Raw genomic sequence first — 22,235 nt, forward strand, 5'->3', positions numbered from 1 at the left:
GCAACAATAGTTGCAGACATTCTAGAGCGATCAGTAGCCGAGTTAGAACCAATAGATAAGCCCTTAGCAGCAGCATAATATTCAGACTTGACAGTGAAATCGCCATGTTTGGACAATTTCCAGTAGAATAAGTCATCAGAAGGTTGACAGGGTATGTAAGTTGCGAGGATTTTCTTTTTAACTCCCTCACCTGGGTCGAAACCAAAAGAGGAGAAATTCCATCTCCTATGATTATCATGAAGATCACCAACCAGTACCGTAGCATTAGTAGGAGCATCAATAAAATCCCCACAGAGATCACGAAGACTGTAGCCCTCGATCCATCTACTCGTCCAGGCATTAAGACAAGAGGACGAGCCAATCGTCCAAGCAACATTGTTGTAAATAAGATCAGAGCCCCAGATTAAGCTTTTTAGAACCCATGATGACGCTTGGGGAGCCTTCCATCGGTTCTGAAAAAGAGGATCATTTTGCATACCAAGCTTGGGACCAATAACTTTGCTAATAAGGCTTCCTGGAACACTTAAAATTCTCCAAGCAGATTTGGCAAGAAGGGCTTGGTTAAAACATCCAATATTGCGAAGACCAAGACCCCCTTCTCCCACCGGCCTACTAAGGAAGTCTTTACTACACCAATGAATAGACTTATTAATTCTAGTTCCACTCCACCAAAAATGCACCATCAGAGACTGAAGCTTTGACGTTACACTTACCGGTATGCGAAATACCGATAGATAGAAAAGAGATAGTGAAGAAAGAACAGAACGAATAAAGGTCAATTTACCAGCCGAAGAAAGAAGAATGTTATTCCAGGAGGATAGCCTGCGCTTTATTTTTTCAAAAAGAAATTTAAATAGGTCCCTTTTAGAAGACCCAATACTCATTGGTAGTATAGGCCAAGATAGTTGCCAAGGTCATGCTTAGGTACAAATTTGTACTCAGCTAAGCACTTCTTGACCGTCATAAGTGAGCAATTCGGGCTGAAAAGAATAGAGGACTTATCTTTATTAATGCATTGCCCAGAGGCAACACAATATTCATCGATAATGTTCATAAGAAAGTCCAAGTCCCCATAATCACCGCGAATAAAGAAGAGAGAATCATTCGCAAATAATAAATGGGATAACTCTGGTCCATTCTTGCAAATTTTGATACCCTTAATGAAGGTGCCATCCTGAGCGTATAGAATCATCTGAGAGAACTTCTGTGCAAAGCGCGAAAATTTACGAATATAAGGGATCACCTTTCCTAATCCCACAGCGAGGTTCAAATTTTTCCATAGGTGCACCATTAATCAGAATATCATAAGTAACAGTTTCAATAGTACTCATAATATGGTGAACCATAGAGCCCGACAAGTTTAAGCTGGAGAGCACCCCTCTAATGAAGTTCCAGTTAAGTCTATCATAATCTTTACTCATATCAGCCTTAACCGCCATCAAACCCTCCTTACCATAATTCCTATGATTGATAATATGAAAAGTTTCTTGGGCAATGACAATATTATCCGCAATACTTCTATTTGGGACGAAAGCACTTTGGAATGGACCAACTAGATCATCCATAATCCCTTTTAATCTATTCGCAATGCATTTTGTAACAACTTTCATAATAACACTGCATAGACTAATCGGCCGAAAATCCCCAACTCTCTCCGGACAATCATTTTTAGGAATGAGAACAATAAAGGTTTTATTAAAATCTTTAATCACATTACCCGAGTTGAGAATATTGAGAGCACCATTAATCACATCCTTCTTATTAATAGCCCAATACCTCTGGTAAAAGGTCGCCGATATACCGTCAGGACCTGGTGATGTTAAGGACCCAATTGGAAAACAGCCTGTCGTACTCCATTTCTTGAATAGACACGACCCAACTTGGCCCTCTCCTAAAAGCCTACTTTACGCTTGAGATTATCAAAAAGATAACCATAATTACACATGTAATTGTCAAAGCACTCGGGCTCAACCTCAGACTTAAAAATAGTGGATAAGTGTTTAAGAAACAAGCCACCAATTTCCTTCATATCAAAAGTCCATTCATTAGACTTCTTCTTAATACCCAAGATAGTATTAGCACCAGACCGTCCTTTAACCCAATTGAAAAAGTATTTAGTGCACGTGTCTCCCTCACAATTCCATTTCAGTTTTGCACGTTGTCGCCAATAAGTGCCAGCAGCATCAGCGAATTCCATAAGTTTTTTGTGACATAAAGTATAATTATCAGTGACACCACCATTCTCAATATCAATGAGATAGGACTCAAGTTCCTAATCAAATGCACTCCACATTAATCCCCACTCGTCTTTTTTGTTAGAAGCCCAAACTCTGAAGGCATTATTGGTACGACGTAATTTGGACAAAAGAACCTGAGAATCATCACCCTTATCATTTTTTTCCCAACTTTCCTTAACAAGACTATTACATTCAGCATAGTCAATACACTAAGCCTTAAGTCTGTAAACTTTCTTCTTGGTGTAGAGAACCATATTTGTATCAAGGATTATAGGCGCATGATCCGAAATTTGGATAGGTAAGTGCTTGATGAAAGTATTAGGGAAAATAGAAAACCAATCATTGGAAGCAAAACCCTTATCTAGTCTTTCGTAAATCTGATGTGGGCTCTCCCTATTATTACACCAAGTGAACCTAGGACCCTTAAAGGGGATATCCATCAGACAATGTGTATTCTTCCAGTATGATAATAAATCAGCCCCTCTAATCAAATTATCAGCCCCTAACTTATCAGAAGAATACTCCACTTGATTGAAGTCTCCAATAAGCAGGAAGGGTTTGTCGAGGGAATTGAGAAGATTAGTAAACGATTCCCACACAGCACCTCTTTTAGTATGTTTAGGTTCACCATAAACACAACACAAGTACCACAAACTACCTTTACATTGATTAACCAGAAGGATAATGAGATTACAGCTAATAAAGACACATTCTAACTTACAACTACTTATCCACCCAACCCATAGACCCCCCTTTAAACCCTCGGCATCACAACCAACCGACTGAAGGAAACCCATGGGGCGCAAGTGTACATCAATAGATTGTACATCACACTTAGTTTCAGAAAGGAAAATAAAATCTAAATTATTTTTAAAAGACCTACAAATAGCTCTAAGTTTAGGAATTGAAGGAGCGAGCGGATCGTTAAGGCCCCTACAATTCCAAGCCAACCCTTTCATGAAGAACTAGAAGATTGAGACCACCGCATCCGGGCCAACCAACAACATAGCCAGCCCCGACTTCACCCTACCAGGCACACCTCATACAGAAAAGGCCCCATCAACCATAAGGAAAAATAACCACAAGGGAAACACAACATAGCCACCACCAGCAACCATCCAAGACACCACACACAGAACAAGAACCACTACACCCAACCACTCCAAATACAAAAGAAAGGGTCAGGACACGACACCACACACAGAGGACCAACCTAGAACTCGACAACCATCAACAATCACTAATACCAAAACAGCCCAACAACAAAAAACCACGAAGGCTTGAACCCCAACTGACTAAGAATTCACTGCAACACCCAAACACGCACTAAGGGTCAAAAATAGGACCCAAACAAGAGACCAAACAAGACACCCGTTTTACCAAACGATACCTCCCAGGACCACCGTCCTACAAACTACCAAAGCAAGCAAAGGGACAACACTTAAAGACATTAGTGAGAGAGGAAATGGGACTGATAGGTGGGGGAAATGGGGGAATCACCATATCAGGCCCATACTGGAAGAGCTGTACTCATCGACACCGACGGACAACTGCAAAAACAGAAGAATCAAACCAGGGGTGGGGGGAATAGGGGGATCACCCCTGGCTTGATAACAAACACCACGGCGACAGCACCAGGTACGGGTTGCGGGAGCGTCAAGAGATGAACCAACCCGGGCCGGTGAGGCGAAAGTCTTCACCGCCACCACCCAAAACCACGAAAAAGCCAACCAGAAATCGAGCAGCGACAATCAGCATAAGCCAGATGGAAGAAAAGGAAAAAAAACAGACATATGAAACTCAGATAAACAGAACCGTCGACAAGACGGACATATGCGCCTCTAAACGATCGGACCAAACAGAAGAACCCAATCAAATAAGAGATGAGAAGCTGGGGTAACAAAATCCTTAAATCAGGTCACCACCGGAGGTCGGCCAAGACGGCCACAACCCCAGAAACAAAAAAGGCGGCGAAAGAACGGTGGGTGGATGGGAAGCGCGACGGAATACAGTTGATTTTTGGGGGAAAAAACAAAAAATGAGGTATGTCGAATCGCCGGAGACAGGACAAGGGAGTGACCCCTCTCCGGCGATTAGGTAGGGTGAGAAGAAGGGGGGCTAGTGTGGAGGACGGAGACGGCGGAGCAGGGGATCAGTGGTTGGTGGTTTTTCAGTGGTTGGTGGTTTTCCGATTTATAATTGGGGATTTGCTATTATTGCTGCTTTCTCTCACTTCGAGTTTCTTTCTCTCACTGTTTCATTCTTAATGAAGATTGTTGCTAAGGAGGACTGAGCTAGTCCTGGTGAATAAAATTAACGCATGATAGTTCGAATTAAAGATGGTGCGTAAGACTTAAGAAACTCCAAATCTTCAATTTCAAAAATTTTGATTATTAATAGATGATGATAAGAGGTTGATTCTGGACATATAAATAAACTAGAAAATTTAGAAAGCGTATTAACGTTAATTTACTTCATTAGGGTATATCAAAGCAGGAATCTTCATAATCAACACAAACTTTGTATTCACATACCCTTTTGAGGTAGTGGGCAGAGGTGATCAAATGTGGGTTTGTGTGTAAAATGGGTCGAGCTTCATTAATTATTTGAACCACAAACATGTCGATGAATGGATTCTGACACCTTAACAAGTAGGACATAAATTTTATAAAAATAGATTGTCTATTCTAATTTTTTTAGGGGGAGGAGGTGACAGGTTTAATGAAAGGGATGATTCAAATTAACTCGCACTATTACACATATTATTGCTAATCTCATTCACTAGGGTAATAATGTTAATTTTCTTCATTATGGTATAACAAGCTTAACTATTGTTTGTAGGTAGGGATCTTTATAATCAACAAAAACTCAATATCTGTGATACGCTTTCAAGGTAGTGTACGTGTAGAAGGGATTAAACATGACTTTCTATTCAACAGGGGTCGAGCTTACGTTTTTTATTTGACCCACAAACACATGTCAATTAGTGGATATGTGACACACCTTAACAAGCATGATAAATAAATTGTTTATTTTAGCTTTTTACGGGAACGGGGTATCAGGTTTAATGGGCAAGGGGGTCCATGAACTAGAAGCTGCAACAAGAGTTGATCACCAGAGTGCCACTAATCCTGACCCTGACTCAGACTCGGGCCAACCTCGGCCTGAACCAACTCAAGCACAGGTCCCTAGGAGGCTCACTAGATCAAGCTATCAGCTGTCAATCTAGTCAGGTGATAGAACCCTCAATTAAGCTCAAAGGTGACTGAAAATCCGAGGTTAATCAGACCTAGTTATGTTCAGATAAGCTGAAAAATAACAAAGCAAAAGGTAGATGAGATGTCACTGTCAATAAAGCATATTTCCTGAAATGTTCAAACAAAGACCAAAGTTGAGAGCTCGAGGCATTTGGAATGTATACAAGTTCACCAAGCACCTTTTTGCTAGACAACAAAGGCAATTACAACTTTGAAAACTCTAAGGAAAGCAACAGCCCAAAGCCTACACCAGAACAAGCTAAAAGGACTGACATCCACCTGTTTTACCCTTTGTTTTCACCTTACCTATGGTTGACTCCCTTTGTAAAATATTATCTTATGTTTTGTGTTTCCTAGATATATTTTTAACCCTTGGATTAAAGTGTACTCGAAATATAATCAACGCTGGCCTATATAAGGACCATTGCCTTCAACTGTATCAGCAGACTTTTGAATGAAAAATTAAACCCTGAGATTCATCTCAACCTTTCAAAATTTTGCATCGCTGTAATTAAAGTCCAGGCTTGGTAATTAACCTATGTTAAACTGTGGTTAATTGATCAAGTTCTGTTTGGCATAATTAAGTCAATTTTGTGCTCAGTCGGTGAATTGGTTGAATTGTGTTATTCTGATTTAAGCTTAGAATTTCAGTGTTGATCTTTAGATTTCTTTGTTTAAGTTTGTCAAATTATTTTCTTAAGTTCCCTGTGAATATTCTGTGGGGATTTCAGAACATAATTATATCCTTTGTGTCACCTAAATCCAAGAACAATTCTGTCAGACAATTCATATATCAGGCAAGTTCGTTCAATTTATTAAAAATAGTTAGAGTGATCTAAAAATCCTGAAATATCACTCAGAGTCATTTTTCATATCAAAGTCATTTGTCACAAAATTTCATGAATTTAGGAGGTCATTTGCTAATTTATTTAGATTACTGAAGTTTGTTGCATTGTCAAGTTATCAGTCCAATTTCTGTCAGAATTTCCTAAATTTCTGTCAGGCTTGGGGTTTTACACTACAAATTGGTACCAAGAGCCAGGTTATAACATAATTCCTCCTTTGTGTTAGTCTTGGGCTGAGAGTATTGTGAGTTCATCATCCCTAACTACTTTAAAAACAAAACAAAAAATCATGAGTGAAGAGAGACTTGCAGGAATTGAACAAAAGATAGAACAGTTAGTATGAACTGTATGTCAATGTGATGGTGAATGCTTTGAATGTTGTAGTGGAGAACCACCTAGAGAAAAACCACCACCAAGAGGCAGAGGAAGAGGTCGTGGCCATATGGGAGCAGGGAGAGGCCAATCTTTTCAGGAAGAGGAGGACTTGTTAGATGAAAGCAACAGAACTCAAGAGGAGATTCTTGAACACAAAGACAAGAACCTCAAGGTAGAAATCCCTGAGTTTTCTGGTTATCTTAATCCTGATGATTTGTTAGAATGGATTAGGGATATTGAAAAAGTCTTTGAGTATAAGGGTTATACTGATGTTAAAGGCTTTAAAGTTGCTATCTAGAAACGGAAAGGACATGCTTACCTGTTATTTGATAATCTAAAATACCAAAGACTTAGAGAAGGAAAGGAACCTCTTAGAACTTGGTCTAAACTTAATAAAAAAATGCTGAGTAAATTTGTCACTAAAGATTATGCTCAGGACTTATTTATCAATCTGTCAAAGCTTAAACAAGATGAGAGACCTGTTGAGACCTATTTGAGGGAGTTTGAGCAGTTAACCTTATAGCGTGAGATCAATGAAAAATTAGAGCAAGGGATTGCTATGTTTCTTGAGGGTCTGGAGAAAAATATTGCTACAAAGGTTAGGATATAGCCCTTATGGTCTTTTGATGATATTGTTAATCTGCCACTGAGAGTTGAGAAATGGGGAAGACCAAACCCACATTGTCTAAACCCGCTGTTAGGCCTGTGTACAAACCTTATAGTGGTGCCAGGATTGGTGAGACACATAAACCAGCAACCCAACCCACCTCTGACAAAGGAAAGGGAGTCCTGACCCCAAAACCTAACCAAACCCAAATGAGAACAGGATCAAGTGCTTCCAATGTCAGGGCTATGGTCATTTCAGGAAGGATTGTCCTTCTAAGAGGGTTATGACAGCTAATAGAAGTAGAAGAATGGGAAAGGGAAGTAGTGGTTGAGTATGAACAAGAGCATCCTATTGTGGAGGAGGCAGTTGTTGAGGAAGGGCTAAGTCATAATGTGATCATGGCTCACCCTGAGACAGTCACAGTCTTTTTTTATGAAAAGTAATAGATTCTCAGCAGGCACCCTTGGCAGAGGACAAAAGGTATCTCATTTTCAGAAGCAGGTGTACCATTCAAGGGAAGGTTTGCAATCTAATCATTAATGGGGGAAGTTGTACTAATTTAGTATCTGTTACCATGGTTGACAAACTTAACCTCATTACCCAGGGACACCCAAACCTATACAAGCTGAGATTATTAAGGGAGCAGAAGTCAAAGTTGACAAATAGTGTCTGGTTCAATTTTCAATTGGAAAAGTGTAAAGATGAAGTCATGTGTAATGTGGTAGCTATGGATGCCTATCACCTGTTGCTAGGCAGGCCATGGGAATTTGATAAGAATTTAGTGCATCAAGGAAGAAGCAACACCTATTCCTTGAAGCAGAGTAGCAGGAAGATTACTCTCACTCCTTTATCACCTAATCAGAAGAACTATAGGAGTCCTAGTATGACTGATGGACTAAATGGAGTCCCGTTCCTATCTGCGGCAGAAGTGATTAAAGAAATGCAGCAAGAATAACGTATTCTCATCTTGTTATTAAAAGAAATTGCAGAGAATGAGGAACACCAGATTCCTGCAGAAGCTAAGCCCTTGATAAAGAAGTCTCAGGATGTGTTTCCTGATAAACTACCAAGTGGATTACCTCCACTTAGAGGCATTGAGCATCAGATTGACCTTGTGCCATGATGTGTACTCCCTAACAGACCTGCATATAGGTGTGATCTTAATACTATAAAAGAATTGCAAAAGCAGATAGTTAAACTGATGGATAAAGGATTTGTGAGAAAATCCTTAACTCCTTGTGCTACGCCAGCTTTGCTAATTCCTAAGAAGGATAGCACCTGGAGAATGTGCATTGACAGCAGAGTCATCAACAACATCACTGTCAAATACAGGTTTCCTATACCTAGACTGGATGATATGTTAGATGAGCTGAGTGGATCAAAAGTATTCTCTAAAATTGATTTATGGCAAGGATACCATCAGATGAGGATAAGAGAAGGTGATGAATGAAAGACTACCTTTACAACTAAGTAGGGGCTTTATGAATGGTTGGTGTTTTGTGTGGATTTTGCGCAAGGCGAAATCAGGTCAGGGTAGAGTTATGTAAGGTTAACTAGCTCTAGGTAGTCTATTGGTCAGGTTGTCAGGGTGCAATAATAAGCTGTAAATGAAATAACAACAATAACAATAAAACAAGTAATTTTGTATGTGGAAAACCCTTGAATGGGAAAAAACCACGGGCACCAAGCCAGGAGAGGATTTCACTATGTTATTTGGGAGAATAATTATATGATTATAACAATCTTTATATTTCTCTAAGTATTGTGCATGCTCTTTCTTGCGTATGAATGATATCCCTTCTAGTATCTTCAAAGTGTTCCTTATATTGTCTTCTTCCCTGAATGGCTGCTTGTTCCGGTATTAAAGGCAGAATATTCTCCATAATTGCCAGTAATAATTGCTAATTATTCCTCTCTTAATTACTGCATTTACTGCGTAATCTTCACACTTAATGCTGCGTATATAATTCCTTTATTATACGCGTATATGGTCTAATATCGTCCTGATATTTTGACCGTTGTCCTCTCCATGGCCTGGCGCCTATCTTCATGTGCCCTGATAGTCGTCAGGTTCAGGTGAGATACTGATCAGGATGGTCTGCGGATTTCCAGGCCTAACAATTGCCCCTTATCTCCTCATTTGCAGTGTGTCAGGACGAAAAAATGAGGAGATAACTTTATTATTGGTAAGATTACCCAACGGTTAAGTTTTTCTTGATAAGATTCCTGTAACGGCTATTTTACTGCAGTTGCTGACGCGTGTTTATTTACTGCAACTTCCTTAATGATTATCCTCTTCCCTTGCGGCTGAAACCCTAATCCTCTTCACTATAAATACCTGTGTGCTTCATTAAGTTGAACTCACCAACGCAATTTCTTCTCATCTTCTCTCTTCAACAATATTTTTCTTCAGTTTTCTTAATTTCCAACTTCCTCAATCTTTAATCAATCTTCCATAATCTTTTAAATAATGGCTGCAAAGAAAAAGTCTACCAGGGCAGCGGTTCCTGTAACTCCTCCTCCTCAGAATCCTGAGGAAATTTCTTCTGAAACCTTGCCTGCTTCTTCTGCTGCTCCATCTCCCACAGTAAATAAACCGAGTGATCCTCCATTGGAGATGATCTCAATATCTCATGGTGATTTTGCAATTCAAGCCTACAAAGGCTTTAAATGAGGATCAGTCTCCTGCAAACCGTTTAAAGCCTGAGTTCGAGAAGATTTTGAAGGATAAGGGGATCATCTCTGCTGATGCTAATGTCTGGATCCCTGAGGATTCTCCTATAAGGGCCGACTGGGCTTATCCTGGTTGGTTCGGCATCCATGACTGGGCTTTCAGGGCAGGCTTTAAGCTTCCTTTTTCTCCTCTTATGGTTGAGGTTATTAAGGAGATCGGTGTTCCATCTTATTAGTCAACGCCAATGGTGTGGAAGGTTGTATGTTCCATTGAGAATCTTTGTAAAAAACACAATATCTCTTTTTCTCTTGACGATTTGAAGACCTATTATGCTGTTAAAACAAACAGTCCTGGCCGTATAAGTTTCAAGGTCAGGGCGTCTACTACTCCTCTTCTGAGTAATTTGGACAGTGGCCATGACAAAGGCTGGGCTGCTGGGTACATGTTTGTCAGGACCAATTCTGTAGGTCCTGACTTGCCGTATTTGAATCATGAGGCTTGCCTTGCTGGTGAGTCTTTTTGGTTTCCTTTTTTATCCTGCATGTTTTATTTGTTAGTGAAAAATAAAATGAAAATTATAATAAGTCATACCTCTTATGTGTGCAGTTGATTACTGGGTTACTGAAACTGAGTATCCCACTCCCAATGTTTCTGCTTTCCTTGCTATTCCTCTTTTGGAGAGGTCCTGGCCTCTCTGTTGTGGGGTTGGTCACCTTCAACGCTGTTTGAAGGCTGACGGTGCTCCCAAGGCGGCTAAAGCTTCAGGGGCTGCTAGTGCCACTACATCAGGCAGTAAGTTTATCTTAATTTTCCTTTCTCTTTGCTTTTAGTTTCCTGAGAATGTTTGGTTTATATTTTTGATACAGTATTTCATGTTGCAGCCACCAGGTCGTCTATTCGCCTTGCCGGGTTTGGTATGGCTGACCTCTCAGCCAGGCTGGCCAAGATTAAGGAGGAAGGTCCCCAGGGAAGCGGGGATGTTGAGCCTCTTATTGACTTGACTGAAAAGTCCGATCTTTGCGCCAAGGTCATCGCTTTGTATTAGCGCCTTTCGCCAAACAAGTTCAAGATCAAAAAGGAGAATTGAAGATGTTGATGTTTCTGCCCCGGTCAGGGAGGTGAGAGCCAGGTTGGATAATATGGAGGCTGCTAGGGTGAAGATCAGGGATTATCCTGGTTCTAAATCGAATGTCATGCTCACCCTTGACCCTGTTGAGACTGCTACTCAGGCAGTCGCTTCAGTGGATCATTCAGCCAGTCTCTTGGCTGACGCCTTGGCTGCTGTGAGGGAGGTAGGTTGGCACAATTTCTATATGTGTTCTGTTTTGGTAGTTTTCTATTGTTGGTATTAATTACTCATATTTTTCTCTGTTTTTGATCAGGGTGCTGCAACCTGTCTCCATAATGCCTATCAGGCTACTTCTTTGGTAGCCATAATTGATCTGATGAGGTCAGATTATGATAAGCTGAAGTCTGAGCTGGATTTTGCACGAGCTGACCTGGCTGCTAAGGCTGCTGACTTGACAAGGGTGCAAGCTGAGAGGGATGCTGCTAAGACTGAGGCAGTTTCGAGTAAGCGGCTATTGCAGGAGGCCTTGGACAGAAATAAGGAGCTCAACCAAAAGAGGGATAACTTGGAGTTTAAGCTGGATGATGCTTCCCTCTACTTTTTTATCAAGGGAAGGGCGGCTGCTATGTCGGAGCTTGTCGAGGCCAGGGCCAAATGGGACCCTACAACTGAGATGGCTTTCGCTGCTTCAAAGTATCCCGACCTACATAATTTGGAGAATGAACAAGAGGTCGGTTCTCCAGGGGAGCAGGACGTTGAGGCTGATCCGGCTAAGAGTGGGGAGCAGGTTGTTTGCGCTGCTGCTGTTTCTTACGAGAAACAGTAATAACTTTTTTCAGTTGGTATTTTGGCCCATCCAGGGGGGATGTCCCTGGACAAACAATATTTTTATTTTCATGTCTTGGGCCAGGGAGACTATCCCTGGCCTTTATGAATATTTTGGCACCTTTGCCCCAGGGGGTAAAGGTTTTTATTAATATAGGCATGATGGCCTTCTTTTGGTTTATTCTGCTTTTGATACTCCTTTCTGAGTTTCATCCTGTTGGGCCCGTCAAACATTCTGTTTGAATAACCTGCACATTCGTTTCTTTTTATTTTTTTATTCATGAGTAATTCAACCAAGTATAGTTTTTTGCTATAATGGTTGAAGGGGTGGGAAAACCGGCCTGTCAGGAGGGCTTATGTCCCCTGCCTAGCTGGAGGGCTTGGTATTCGGCCTGTCAAGAGGGCATTTTAGACTAAGTGTTTGGGAGACAACACCTTTACACCTATCTTGCTGCGTCCAGCCGGTTGTAATCCGTGGCAGTAAACCTAGTCAGGTCAGGCAATTATGTCATGCCTGATTGGTCCTGACTTGTTACTGTATTTGGTGGTGGTTACCAACTCGTCAGGCATAGTTAAGTGCAAAATTTTTGTTTCAGGAATGTATAGTAAATAGATAGGTTAGTTTGAACAGATATAAAATATAGACAGGGCTTGTAAAATATGTAGTTCATCACATAGCATGTTAGGTTGAGTAGTCATTGAATTTATACCTGATTGTAGCCTGATCTTTACATATGGAATAATTTTAAATGAGTTACATTCCAGGATCTTGGGATCATTTCCCCTTCTAGCGTTTGGAGCCTGTATGCTCCTTGTCCAACAATTGAATCAATTAAATAAGGGCCTTCTCATGTGGGAGCCAGTTTGCCAGCTGATTTTTCTTTTTTATTTGGAAATACTTTGCGTAAGACAGGTCTCCTTCTTTAAAGACCCTGACCCTGACGTTTTTATTGTAAGTCCTGGCGACTGCTTGTTGATATGATGCCATCCTGATTTTGGCAGCGTCTCTTAATTCTCCTGTCATGACCAAGTTATCTTGCATTAGGTCTTTGTTTGCTTCAATATTGTTCAGGCTGCATCTGGATGTTGGTACTCGTACTTCTGCAGGAATGACAGCTTCACAGACATACACCAGGGAATAAGGTGTTTGGCCTGTTGCAGTTTTTGGAGTTGTCCTGTCTGCCCATAGTACTAATGGAAGTTCTTCAGCCCATCTGCCTCTTCTTCTTTTCATCTTCTTTTTTAGACAGCTTATGACTACCTTGTTGCTTGACTCCGCCTGGCCATTAGCTTTTGGATATCTAGGGGTTGATGTTACTAGGTTGATATTCCATTCTTGGCAAAATGCTTGGGTCCTTTTCCCCACGAACTGAGTTCCGTTGTCACATACTATTTATGATGGGACTCCATATCTGCAAATAATGTTCGTCCTGATAAAAGATATTACTTCTTTTTCGGTTACTTGCCTGAAAGAGTCAGCCTCAATCCATTTGGAGAAGTAATCAGTCATAGCTAACATGAAGACTTTTTGTCCTGGAGCTACAGGGAGTTTTCCCACAATGTCCATGCCCCATTTTATCAATGGCCAGGGTGCGGAAATTGAATAAAGGAGTTCAGATGGTTGATGTATGATTAGTGCGTGAATTTGGCAGGCTTCGCATTTTGAAGAGTATTCCAGGCAGTCAGCCCTCAGTGTAGGCCAGTAGTAGCCTGTCCTGAGAACTTTGCTTGCCAAGCTCTTTCCTTCTTTGTGGTTGCCACAATGTCCATCATGTATTTCTTGAAGTTCTAGTTTGGCTTCGTCAGGCTCCAAGCATCTCAGGTAGGGTCCAGCCTGCGATCTCTCGAACAGGGTGTTATTGATGATAGCATAAGTTGAAGCTCTAATTTTAAAAGCCCTTGCCTCATGTCTTCCCTGAGGTAGTGTTCCTCGGAGAAACCAATCATAATAGGTTTTAGTCCAAGAGTTACTGTCCTGATTGACAGGATTGACATGTTCAAGTTTGCTGATGGTTGGCTCTAATAAGTGCACAATTGGTATTTTGTCGAAAACAATGGAGGTGAAATTTGAACCAAGGCTGGCTAGAGCGTCAGCCTGGGTATTCAGGTCTCTTGATATTTGATCTATGTTAAATAAAGCAAATTTAGCGGTAAGGTTTTTTTGCATATTCTAAATACGAAATCATTTTTGCATCCTTAGCCGTATAAATTCCCTTTATTTGATTGGCGATTAAGAGTGAATCAGTTTTTACCTTTAGGTTTTGAACACCGAGGTCTAGACATACCTTTAGGCCTGCTATCAGGGCTTCATATTCTGCTTCATTGTTGGTAGCTTTGAACTCACAGCTTACAGCCTGAGCTATCACGTCTCCCTGTGGTGATTTAAGTAGTAGTCCTAATCCTGTCCCCCTGGCGTTGGATGCCCCATCTATGAATAGGGTCCATTCTTGGTCTAGGGTTTTATTTTCTAGTTGGTTGACCTCTTTTATTAGGTCTGGTTCCAGGTTAGGGCTAAAATCAGCCACAAAGTCTGCTAGGGCCTGCGATTTGATCGCAGCCCTGGGTTCAAAAGAGATGTCATATGTGCTAATCTGTACTGACCATTTGGCCATCCTGCCTGAAAGTTCAGGCTTACGCAGGACAGATTTTCTGGGCAGGTTGGTCGTGACTATAATGGGGTGACTTTCAAAATAGGGTCTTAACTTGGTACATGACATAATTAAAGCTAGAACGTATTTTTCAGTAGTTCATACCTCAACTCAGCATCTAGTAGGCTTTTACTTACATAGTAGACTGGATGTTGCTGCCCGTCCTGTTCTTTCACTAGGACTGCACTAACTGCTGTGTCAGTGACAGATAGGTATACTGACAGAGGTTCTCCCTTTTCTGGCTTAGCCAGTAAGGGTGGAGATGACAAATAGGATTTTAGATCCTGAAAAGCTGCCTCATGCTCATCCGTCCAGTGGAATTGTTTATTTTTCCTGAGGAGGTTATATAATGTTTTTCATCTCTCAGAGGATCTTGATATGAAGCGGTTCAGGGCAGCTACCCGGCCTGTCAATTTTTGGATATCCTTGACAGACTTGGGTGACTGTAGTTCCAGGATAGCCTTTATCTGTTCAAGGCTAGCCTCTATGCCTCTCTTTGTGACCATATATCCATGAAATTTTCCTGCATAGACTCCAAAGTGGCACTTTGTAGGGTTTAGCTTCATGTTATATTTTTCTAATATCTCAAATGCTATTTCTAGATGCTTCACATGATCTTCTGCATTCTTCGATTTCACTACCATGTCGTCTATGTATACTTCCATGATGTCACCTATCTGGTCTTTAAACATCATGTTGACCAAAGCGCCGATACGTTGCCCCCGCATTCTTCAGCCGAAAGGCATGGCAAAGGTAACATTATATGCCTCGATGCCTCAATGAATGCGATTCTCTCTGGTCGCCAGGTGCATCTTTATCTGATTGAATCCACTGGAAGCATCCATGAATGTTGGCATTTCGTGGCCTGCTGTGGCGTCTACCAAGGCATCAATATGAGGCAGGGGGAATGGATCTTTAGGACATGCTTTGTTTAGATCAGTGTAGTCTACATAGACTCTCCACTTCCCATTCTTTTTCTGCACAACAACTACGTTAGCCAGCCATTCTGGGTACATTACTTCCCTGATCATCCCCATATCCAAGAGTTTTTCTACTTCCTCATTTATTATGGTGTTTCTTTCAGCTGCAAATTTGCGCCTTTTCTGCTGTACAGGCTTAAAAGATGGGTCAACATTGAGATTATGAGTAATTATATTAGCGCTAATTCCAGTCATATCAAAATGTGACCAAGCAAACCAAGATGATTTATTTTTAAGAAATTTTACCAGTTCAGGCCTGACACTATCTGGTGCGTCAGATCCTATCAAAACATAACTTTCAGGGTACTCAGGGTCTAGGATTACCTGATCTGTTTCCATTCTAGGAGGTGCCACATAAGTGCTCCTGACAGGGTACTCTAATTGCTATGATAGGGACTTACCTGCCTTGGAAGGCTTTAAGGCTGCTGTGTAACATTCCTGGGCTGTCTTGTGATCCCCTTTTATTGTGGCTATGCCCCAGTCTGTTGGTATCTTGATACACTGGTGATAGGTTGATGGTACGGCCTTGACATTGTGAATCCAGGGTCTTCCCAGGATAGCATTGTAGGATGACAGGCAGTCAAGGACTCCAAATTTCTCATAGGATGAGACTCCTTCCACGTAGGTTGGGAGGTGGATTTCCCCTAAGGTGCTCCTGGTTTCACCGCTGAATCCTAGTAGGACGCTGGATTTCTTGATGATTTGATCCTCGTTTATCTTCATGGCTTTCAGTACGTCAAGCATGATCAGGTTCACTGAGCTGCCTCCATCTACCAGGATCCTTCTTACCGTGGCTGTTCTAATCTGCATAGAAATGACCAGGCCATCATGATGAACATCAGGAATGCCCACCAAGTCACAATCATTGAAAGTGATTGTTGGGACAAGATTCGGCTTGCAGGGTGACACAGTCCTTGGTGTCCTGGCTATCTTCTTTGCTGCTGAACTTGTCAGGCCGCAAATCTCTAAACCGCCAAATATGAATTTTACTTCATAGATTGGTGGTGGTGGAGGGAGACTACGATCCTGCTTGTGCTCCTGATTTTCCTTATCCTAGTTTGTGTTCCTGCCCTTCGTCTTGATCAGGTCTTTTAAGTACCCTGACTTTAACAGGTAGGCTACCTCTTTCCTCAGGGTGAAACAATCATCCGTGGTGTGTCCAATATCCATGTGAAATTCGCACCATTTTGAATTGTCTCTTCTGGGATTTGGATTTTCTAACTTCCTGGGCCATCTAACAGGTGATCCCATGTTGTCAAGTCTCTGGATTAATCCTGCAATATCAACACTGAAGTTATATTCGGAGATAGGTGGATAAACGTTAACCTTACCTTGATATTCATGGGCCAGGTTAACTTCTGACTGATCAGGCCTGGAATATGGGGTAGGTCTGTAATTTTTCCCTTTGTTGCTTCTCCTATTGCTTCTTTCATGATCCTTTGGTCTACTGGGTGACCCTAGTTTGTAGCTTTTATCTTCTTCCAGCCTGATGAAAGCAAGAGTCTTGGCCTGGACATCTTCGAAGGTGTGGCAGGGATACTTAGTGAGTTCGTTGTATAAGTCACTGTATGGTAGTAACCTCTATCTGAATGCCTCCACTGCTGTTCCAACGTCACACCTGGGTATAGATACTTTCTTTTTGGTGAATCTTGCGAGAAATGTCCTGAGAGTTTCGTCAGGCTTCTGTGTAACCTGGTAAAGGTCACTGGATCGTTTCTCCAACTCCCTGTTACTTGCAAACTGCTGGTTGAAATTATTGATCAGGTTGGCAAAGGAATGGAGCTGCCAGTTGGCAGGTTGATGTACCATTGCAGGGCAGGGCCAGTCAGGGTCGTTCCAAATCCCTTGCACATGCAAACTTGTCTGAACTCGCTGGGAATAGATGCAGCCAGCATTTTTTGCTTGTAAAGAGCCACGTGATTTTTTGGATCCGTGGTTCCATCATAGACTCTCATGGATGGAATTGTGAACTTTTTTGGTAGGTTTACTTTTGCTATTTCGTCTATGTAAGGCGAATCAGCATAGCTATCAGGAGCAGCTTTATCCATGTTGGCAGGTACTCCTGGTATCTTATCGAATTTTTCGTTGAGTTTCTTGATCTCCTGAACTACTGGCATCATGATGGCTGCTGCAGATTCATTAGGTTTCTCTTTATCGTCATCTTTTGGTTCATCATCCCCATCTACGTTAATGGCTTTAGGAATACTTGGGCTCCCAAAACTGGAAAAATCAATGTTCTTAATGATTGATGAAAACGGGATTCCTGGTTGAAATCTAGAGCCTGCCCCTTGGGTTTTTTCCAATTTTTGCTTCAAGGCCGATTCAGATTCCTTCAATTGCAGGATTTCTGCTTCAGTTTGGGCCACTTTTTCTTTCAGGCTTTCCAACTCAGCGATTTTTTGGAGAGCTGCATTCAACTGTTCTTCAACGGTGGGTTGGGCTATTTTTGTAGGTTTTTGAGTTTTTGTAAGATAAGAAAAAAGGATTTAAAGAGCTAGATGCCCCGCGGTGGACGCCAATTGTTTTGTGTGGATTTTGCGCAAGGCAAAATCAGGTTAGGGTAGAGTTGTGTAAGGTTAACTAGCTCTAGGTAGTCTGTTGGTCAGGTCGTCAGGGTACAATAATAAACTGTAAATGAAATAACAACAATAACAATAAGACAAGTAATTTTGTACGTGGAAAACCCTTGAATGGGAAAAAACCACGGGCACCAAGCCAGGAGAGGATTTCACTATGTTATTTGGGAGAATAATTATATGATTATAACAATCTTTATATTTCTCTAAGTATTCTGTATGCTCTTTCTGTTGGAATATGTGTCCTCCGACAATAATGCGATCACGACTGTTGATCATGATGATCACATGTTTAAATCTCATTATATAGAATACAATTGGGAAGTAATTTTGTTACTGTCAACTGGTCAACATATATCGGTAATGATTGGCTGACTAGGGTTTGACATTACTGTCGTGTGACGGTGGTGATCAGTTGACCCCCTAGGTCATACCTATAGGGCAACACTCTTAATTGATTATTTAATTAATCGTGTAATGTTGCGAGTTAATTAAATTACTTGAAAATTGACGGACGATTTTGGAAGTAAAATTTACGTATCATATTGAAATGTGATTAAATAAGATACGGTCTTAGTAATTGAATTGTATCATTACTCGGATGAAATAATTGTTTAATGTAACAATTAAATTGAATGAATTGTTATAAATACAATCAGTTGTAATTTATAAATGGTAAAATATTTTGGCACAAGTAATTATAAAATTACTAAGTCGATTTTTGTATGTGACGTATTTTTATTAATACGTTGATTTTTAATATGTTAAAAATACATAACAAATTTATATCACATATGACATGTGACATATTGACAATTGACAAAAATAATATGGAATCCATATTATTAAGTGGGCCGAAAATTAGAGGGTTGTTGAGCTAATTATATGTTGATTGTAATTAGTGGAAGGCATGATGATTGCACTAGTCACTAGCCATGCAAGCCTATTGTTCATTGTGAAGAACAATTTTTCCATGCATTGGCTCCCCTAAAGCTCTCCTCTTACACGGTTTTGGGGAAGAAAAACCATCATTGTTTTTCCTATAATTTTACCTAATAATATACTAAGAGTAGTGTATTATTCATTTTATTCCATCCATCATCCAAAATACAATTTTAGAGAGAGTAAAAATCCTCCTCTCTTTCTCTCTAAAACCGAAATATTCAAAGTGTTAAAAATATTTTGGTTCAATTTTCTACTTGATTAATATTATACTAGTATTTGTAATATTAATTAATTTAAGAGAAAGCCTTGGGTATAAAGCTTAGGGAGAGATCCTAAACTTGGATCTTTGTTCTTCCATAAGGAAAAGCTCAAGAACAAGAGAGAAAGGTGATCTCTCTTGTGCCCATTAAACCGAAATCATCAAAGTAAGGACATGATTTCTCCTCTATTTTATTATTGTTTGCATGCATAAAATCCGTATTTAATTTTATGACAAATTTATTATGACATATATGAGTATGTTAATATGTATATGAATTTAAATTTCCTTCAATCGGTATCAAGAGTCACGGTTGTTTGCATGCAAATCGGTTAAAAGTTTTTCCGAGTTATAAGAATAACAAATAAAACTTGTAAAATTTGTGTTATTATGATATATCACGAAATTAAACCATGCATGTTAATATTTCTGGTCCTAAAATGTTTTAGGATATTTTGGTTAATTTTTCGGATTTTTATTGTTCATAATTTACAATAATGGCATTTAAATGTGATTTTATGAGTAAAAATGTCATTTTTGGTCTAAAATTAGCTATACTTCAAATTTTCATTTGATTTTTGAATATGTTGTCACATATATTATTTTGAGATAACCTGTTTAATTTCATAAATTTTGGACTTGTTATGCTCGAAAAATGAATTTTTCATTATTAAATTCGGATTTAGGTGAAAAATAGGTTAATATGAGTTAAATTTCGAATCTGGTCATAGAAAATTAATATGTTGTCACATGCAATTTTACAAGATGTGTGTAAAATAATTGGCTATAAAGAAGTATTTTTGCATGATTTATGAATTTTTGAAGAAAAATAGCATAAATAGTGACATTATTAGTGGAAAATTAATAAAACATAATCTATGACTTAGGAAAAACGTCTAATGTTGCATTTTATTATATTTTTTCAGATCTAAAATTGAAAAGTTAATGAAAATAATTTTTCCATGTTTTTATGATTATTTTATTAAAAATCGATAAACCGCAACATTGTTTTTCCGGTAAATTTTCGAAATTTTTAACCTAAGATTTTGAACATTATGAGTGTCATGGATTTTTCCAGAATGTTCATGAGTTTAAATTTCAAATTTTGAATTTATTTGAAATTTTGTGATTTATTTGAAGTTTAAATGGCTTATTTTTGTAATTTTTGGTCCATTTATGAACAATTTTGTAAATATGGGTTAATTATGGTCAAATTATTAGTGAAGACTATATTTTGAGTCCTAAGAGGTTAGGGTAATTAACTTATGCATAAATATGAGTTTATGCATTTTTGTGATTATAAAATGTTGAAATCACGCAAATCCGTAAAAACCGAGTAATATACGATATTGGCTAATTAGAAGGCGATTTAGCATAAAATTGAGCATGTTCTTACATATTATAATACTGCATTTTCTTTATGATTGTCATAATTTTAATTTATGTAATTTTTGAATTATGTAATTTTACTTAGTATGGCCCTAGATTTTAATTGGTATTTCCCGAAATGTATGGGAATATCGATTCGGTTGTAATTTTTATTGTGATCTCGTATCACCGTTTTGTAATTTAATAGATTTATTTTATTTTAGTTACAAATGTATAATAGGAAATTATGTAATTTATTATGTAATTTTATTCATTCCGGAGTTCCAAAAGACGGATTTCTTCAAGAATGACGATACATAAAGACGGTGTTACCTCGAGATGCGTGCCACAACCGAAGTTCAAGGGACCAATGGAGTTGGTTTCCGAATATGTAATAGTTAAATAGTTTTTCTATTTTAGGAAAGGCTATACTAGGATTTATTTATTTTTAAGCTTGCATTTTATTTTATGTCACATGCATCGCTAAATCGCCATAACTAAAACATGCATTTTATCTTATCGAGTTAATCGACCGTGTCAATTCAAATTATCGTAGTTCACCGCTTTAGTTCACTTAAAACGTGATAGATAATAAATTGACATGACCTCTCGCTAAAACAATTAATTGAGACATAGCCTTACCAAATAGTAGAAACCATGAAAACCTATTTCGCGAGGGAGTGCACTCGGCTACCCCGGGGTACAAACCTTGTTACGTAGGGGAAGTGGGTGATGAATGTTAATCCACCGAATTCATGTTGATAAGGGATGTATCGGCTACCCCGTGCCCAAGTTGATGTGGGTTTGGATAATGGACACATTTATTCGAAATTTGGATTGAACTCAACAAAAGTAATTGATAAGGGTTGCATCGGCTACCCCGTGCCCTTGTTGATGTGTTTTGGGCTATAGATAAACATTAGAGTAATTTTATCGACCAAGAGTTCTAAAAGTAGAATCGATTAAAAGGTTAATCCACCGAGTTATATTAATGAAGGTTGCATCGGCTACCCCGTGCCTAAGTTGATATAAATTGGGTTCTTGGAATCATTTATCTAGTTGGGTAGAGGTCACTAGAAAAATGCTTAAAACTTGTTTAAATCATACATTTTTACGAGTATTATTAAAACGACAATTGTTTTACTCCTTATATTTTGTTTTGTAGACCACTTCTTTTTCATAACAAATGGCAACATCAACACCAACTCCTAATGCTACACCACTCGCTAGTTCGTCTTGGCTCCGATCCTTTATGGATCGATGTAAACTTGAAAAGAATGGGTCAAATTTCTCCGAATGGGATGCCCAACTCAAATTAGTCGCCGAAGGTGACGACAAGCTTCGTTACCTTACCGAGGCCTCTCCACCCGAACCCTCCACTAGGTCCACCGCGGCCACTAGGGAAGCATATGAGGCTTACCAAAAGGAGTCCGCCGCAATGAAAAATGTCTTAATATTTGCGATGGAGGCGGACCTCCAAAGGAGAGCCTTTAAAATGGGCAATGCTAATGAGATTTACTCCAAACTTGTGACCATGTTTTCACAAACTCCGCGGATCGTCCAATATGAG

At 39.6% G+C, this 22,235-nt stretch overlaps 1 protein-coding gene across 1 annotated transcript; it reads right to left on the minus strand.

Annotated features, from left to right (window-relative positions):
• Nucleotides 1–2,446: 2,446 nt before the first annotated feature.
• On the minus strand, nucleotides 2,447–3,196 carry LOC141641104 (uncharacterized). Its single transcript, XM_074449781.1, has one exon. It carries the CDS (start codon nucleotides 3,194–3,196, stop codon nucleotides 2,447–2,449), a length of 750 nt encoding a protein of 249 aa, XP_074305882.1.
• Nucleotides 3,197–22,235: the final 19,039 nt, after the last annotated feature.

This window comes from Silene latifolia, chromosome 2 (genome assembly GCF_048544455.1).
Source record: "Silene latifolia isolate original U9 population chromosome 2, ASM4854445v1, whole genome shotgun sequence".
NCBI classification, from domain to species: domain Eukaryota; kingdom Viridiplantae; phylum Streptophyta; class Magnoliopsida; order Caryophyllales; family Caryophyllaceae; genus Silene; species Silene latifolia.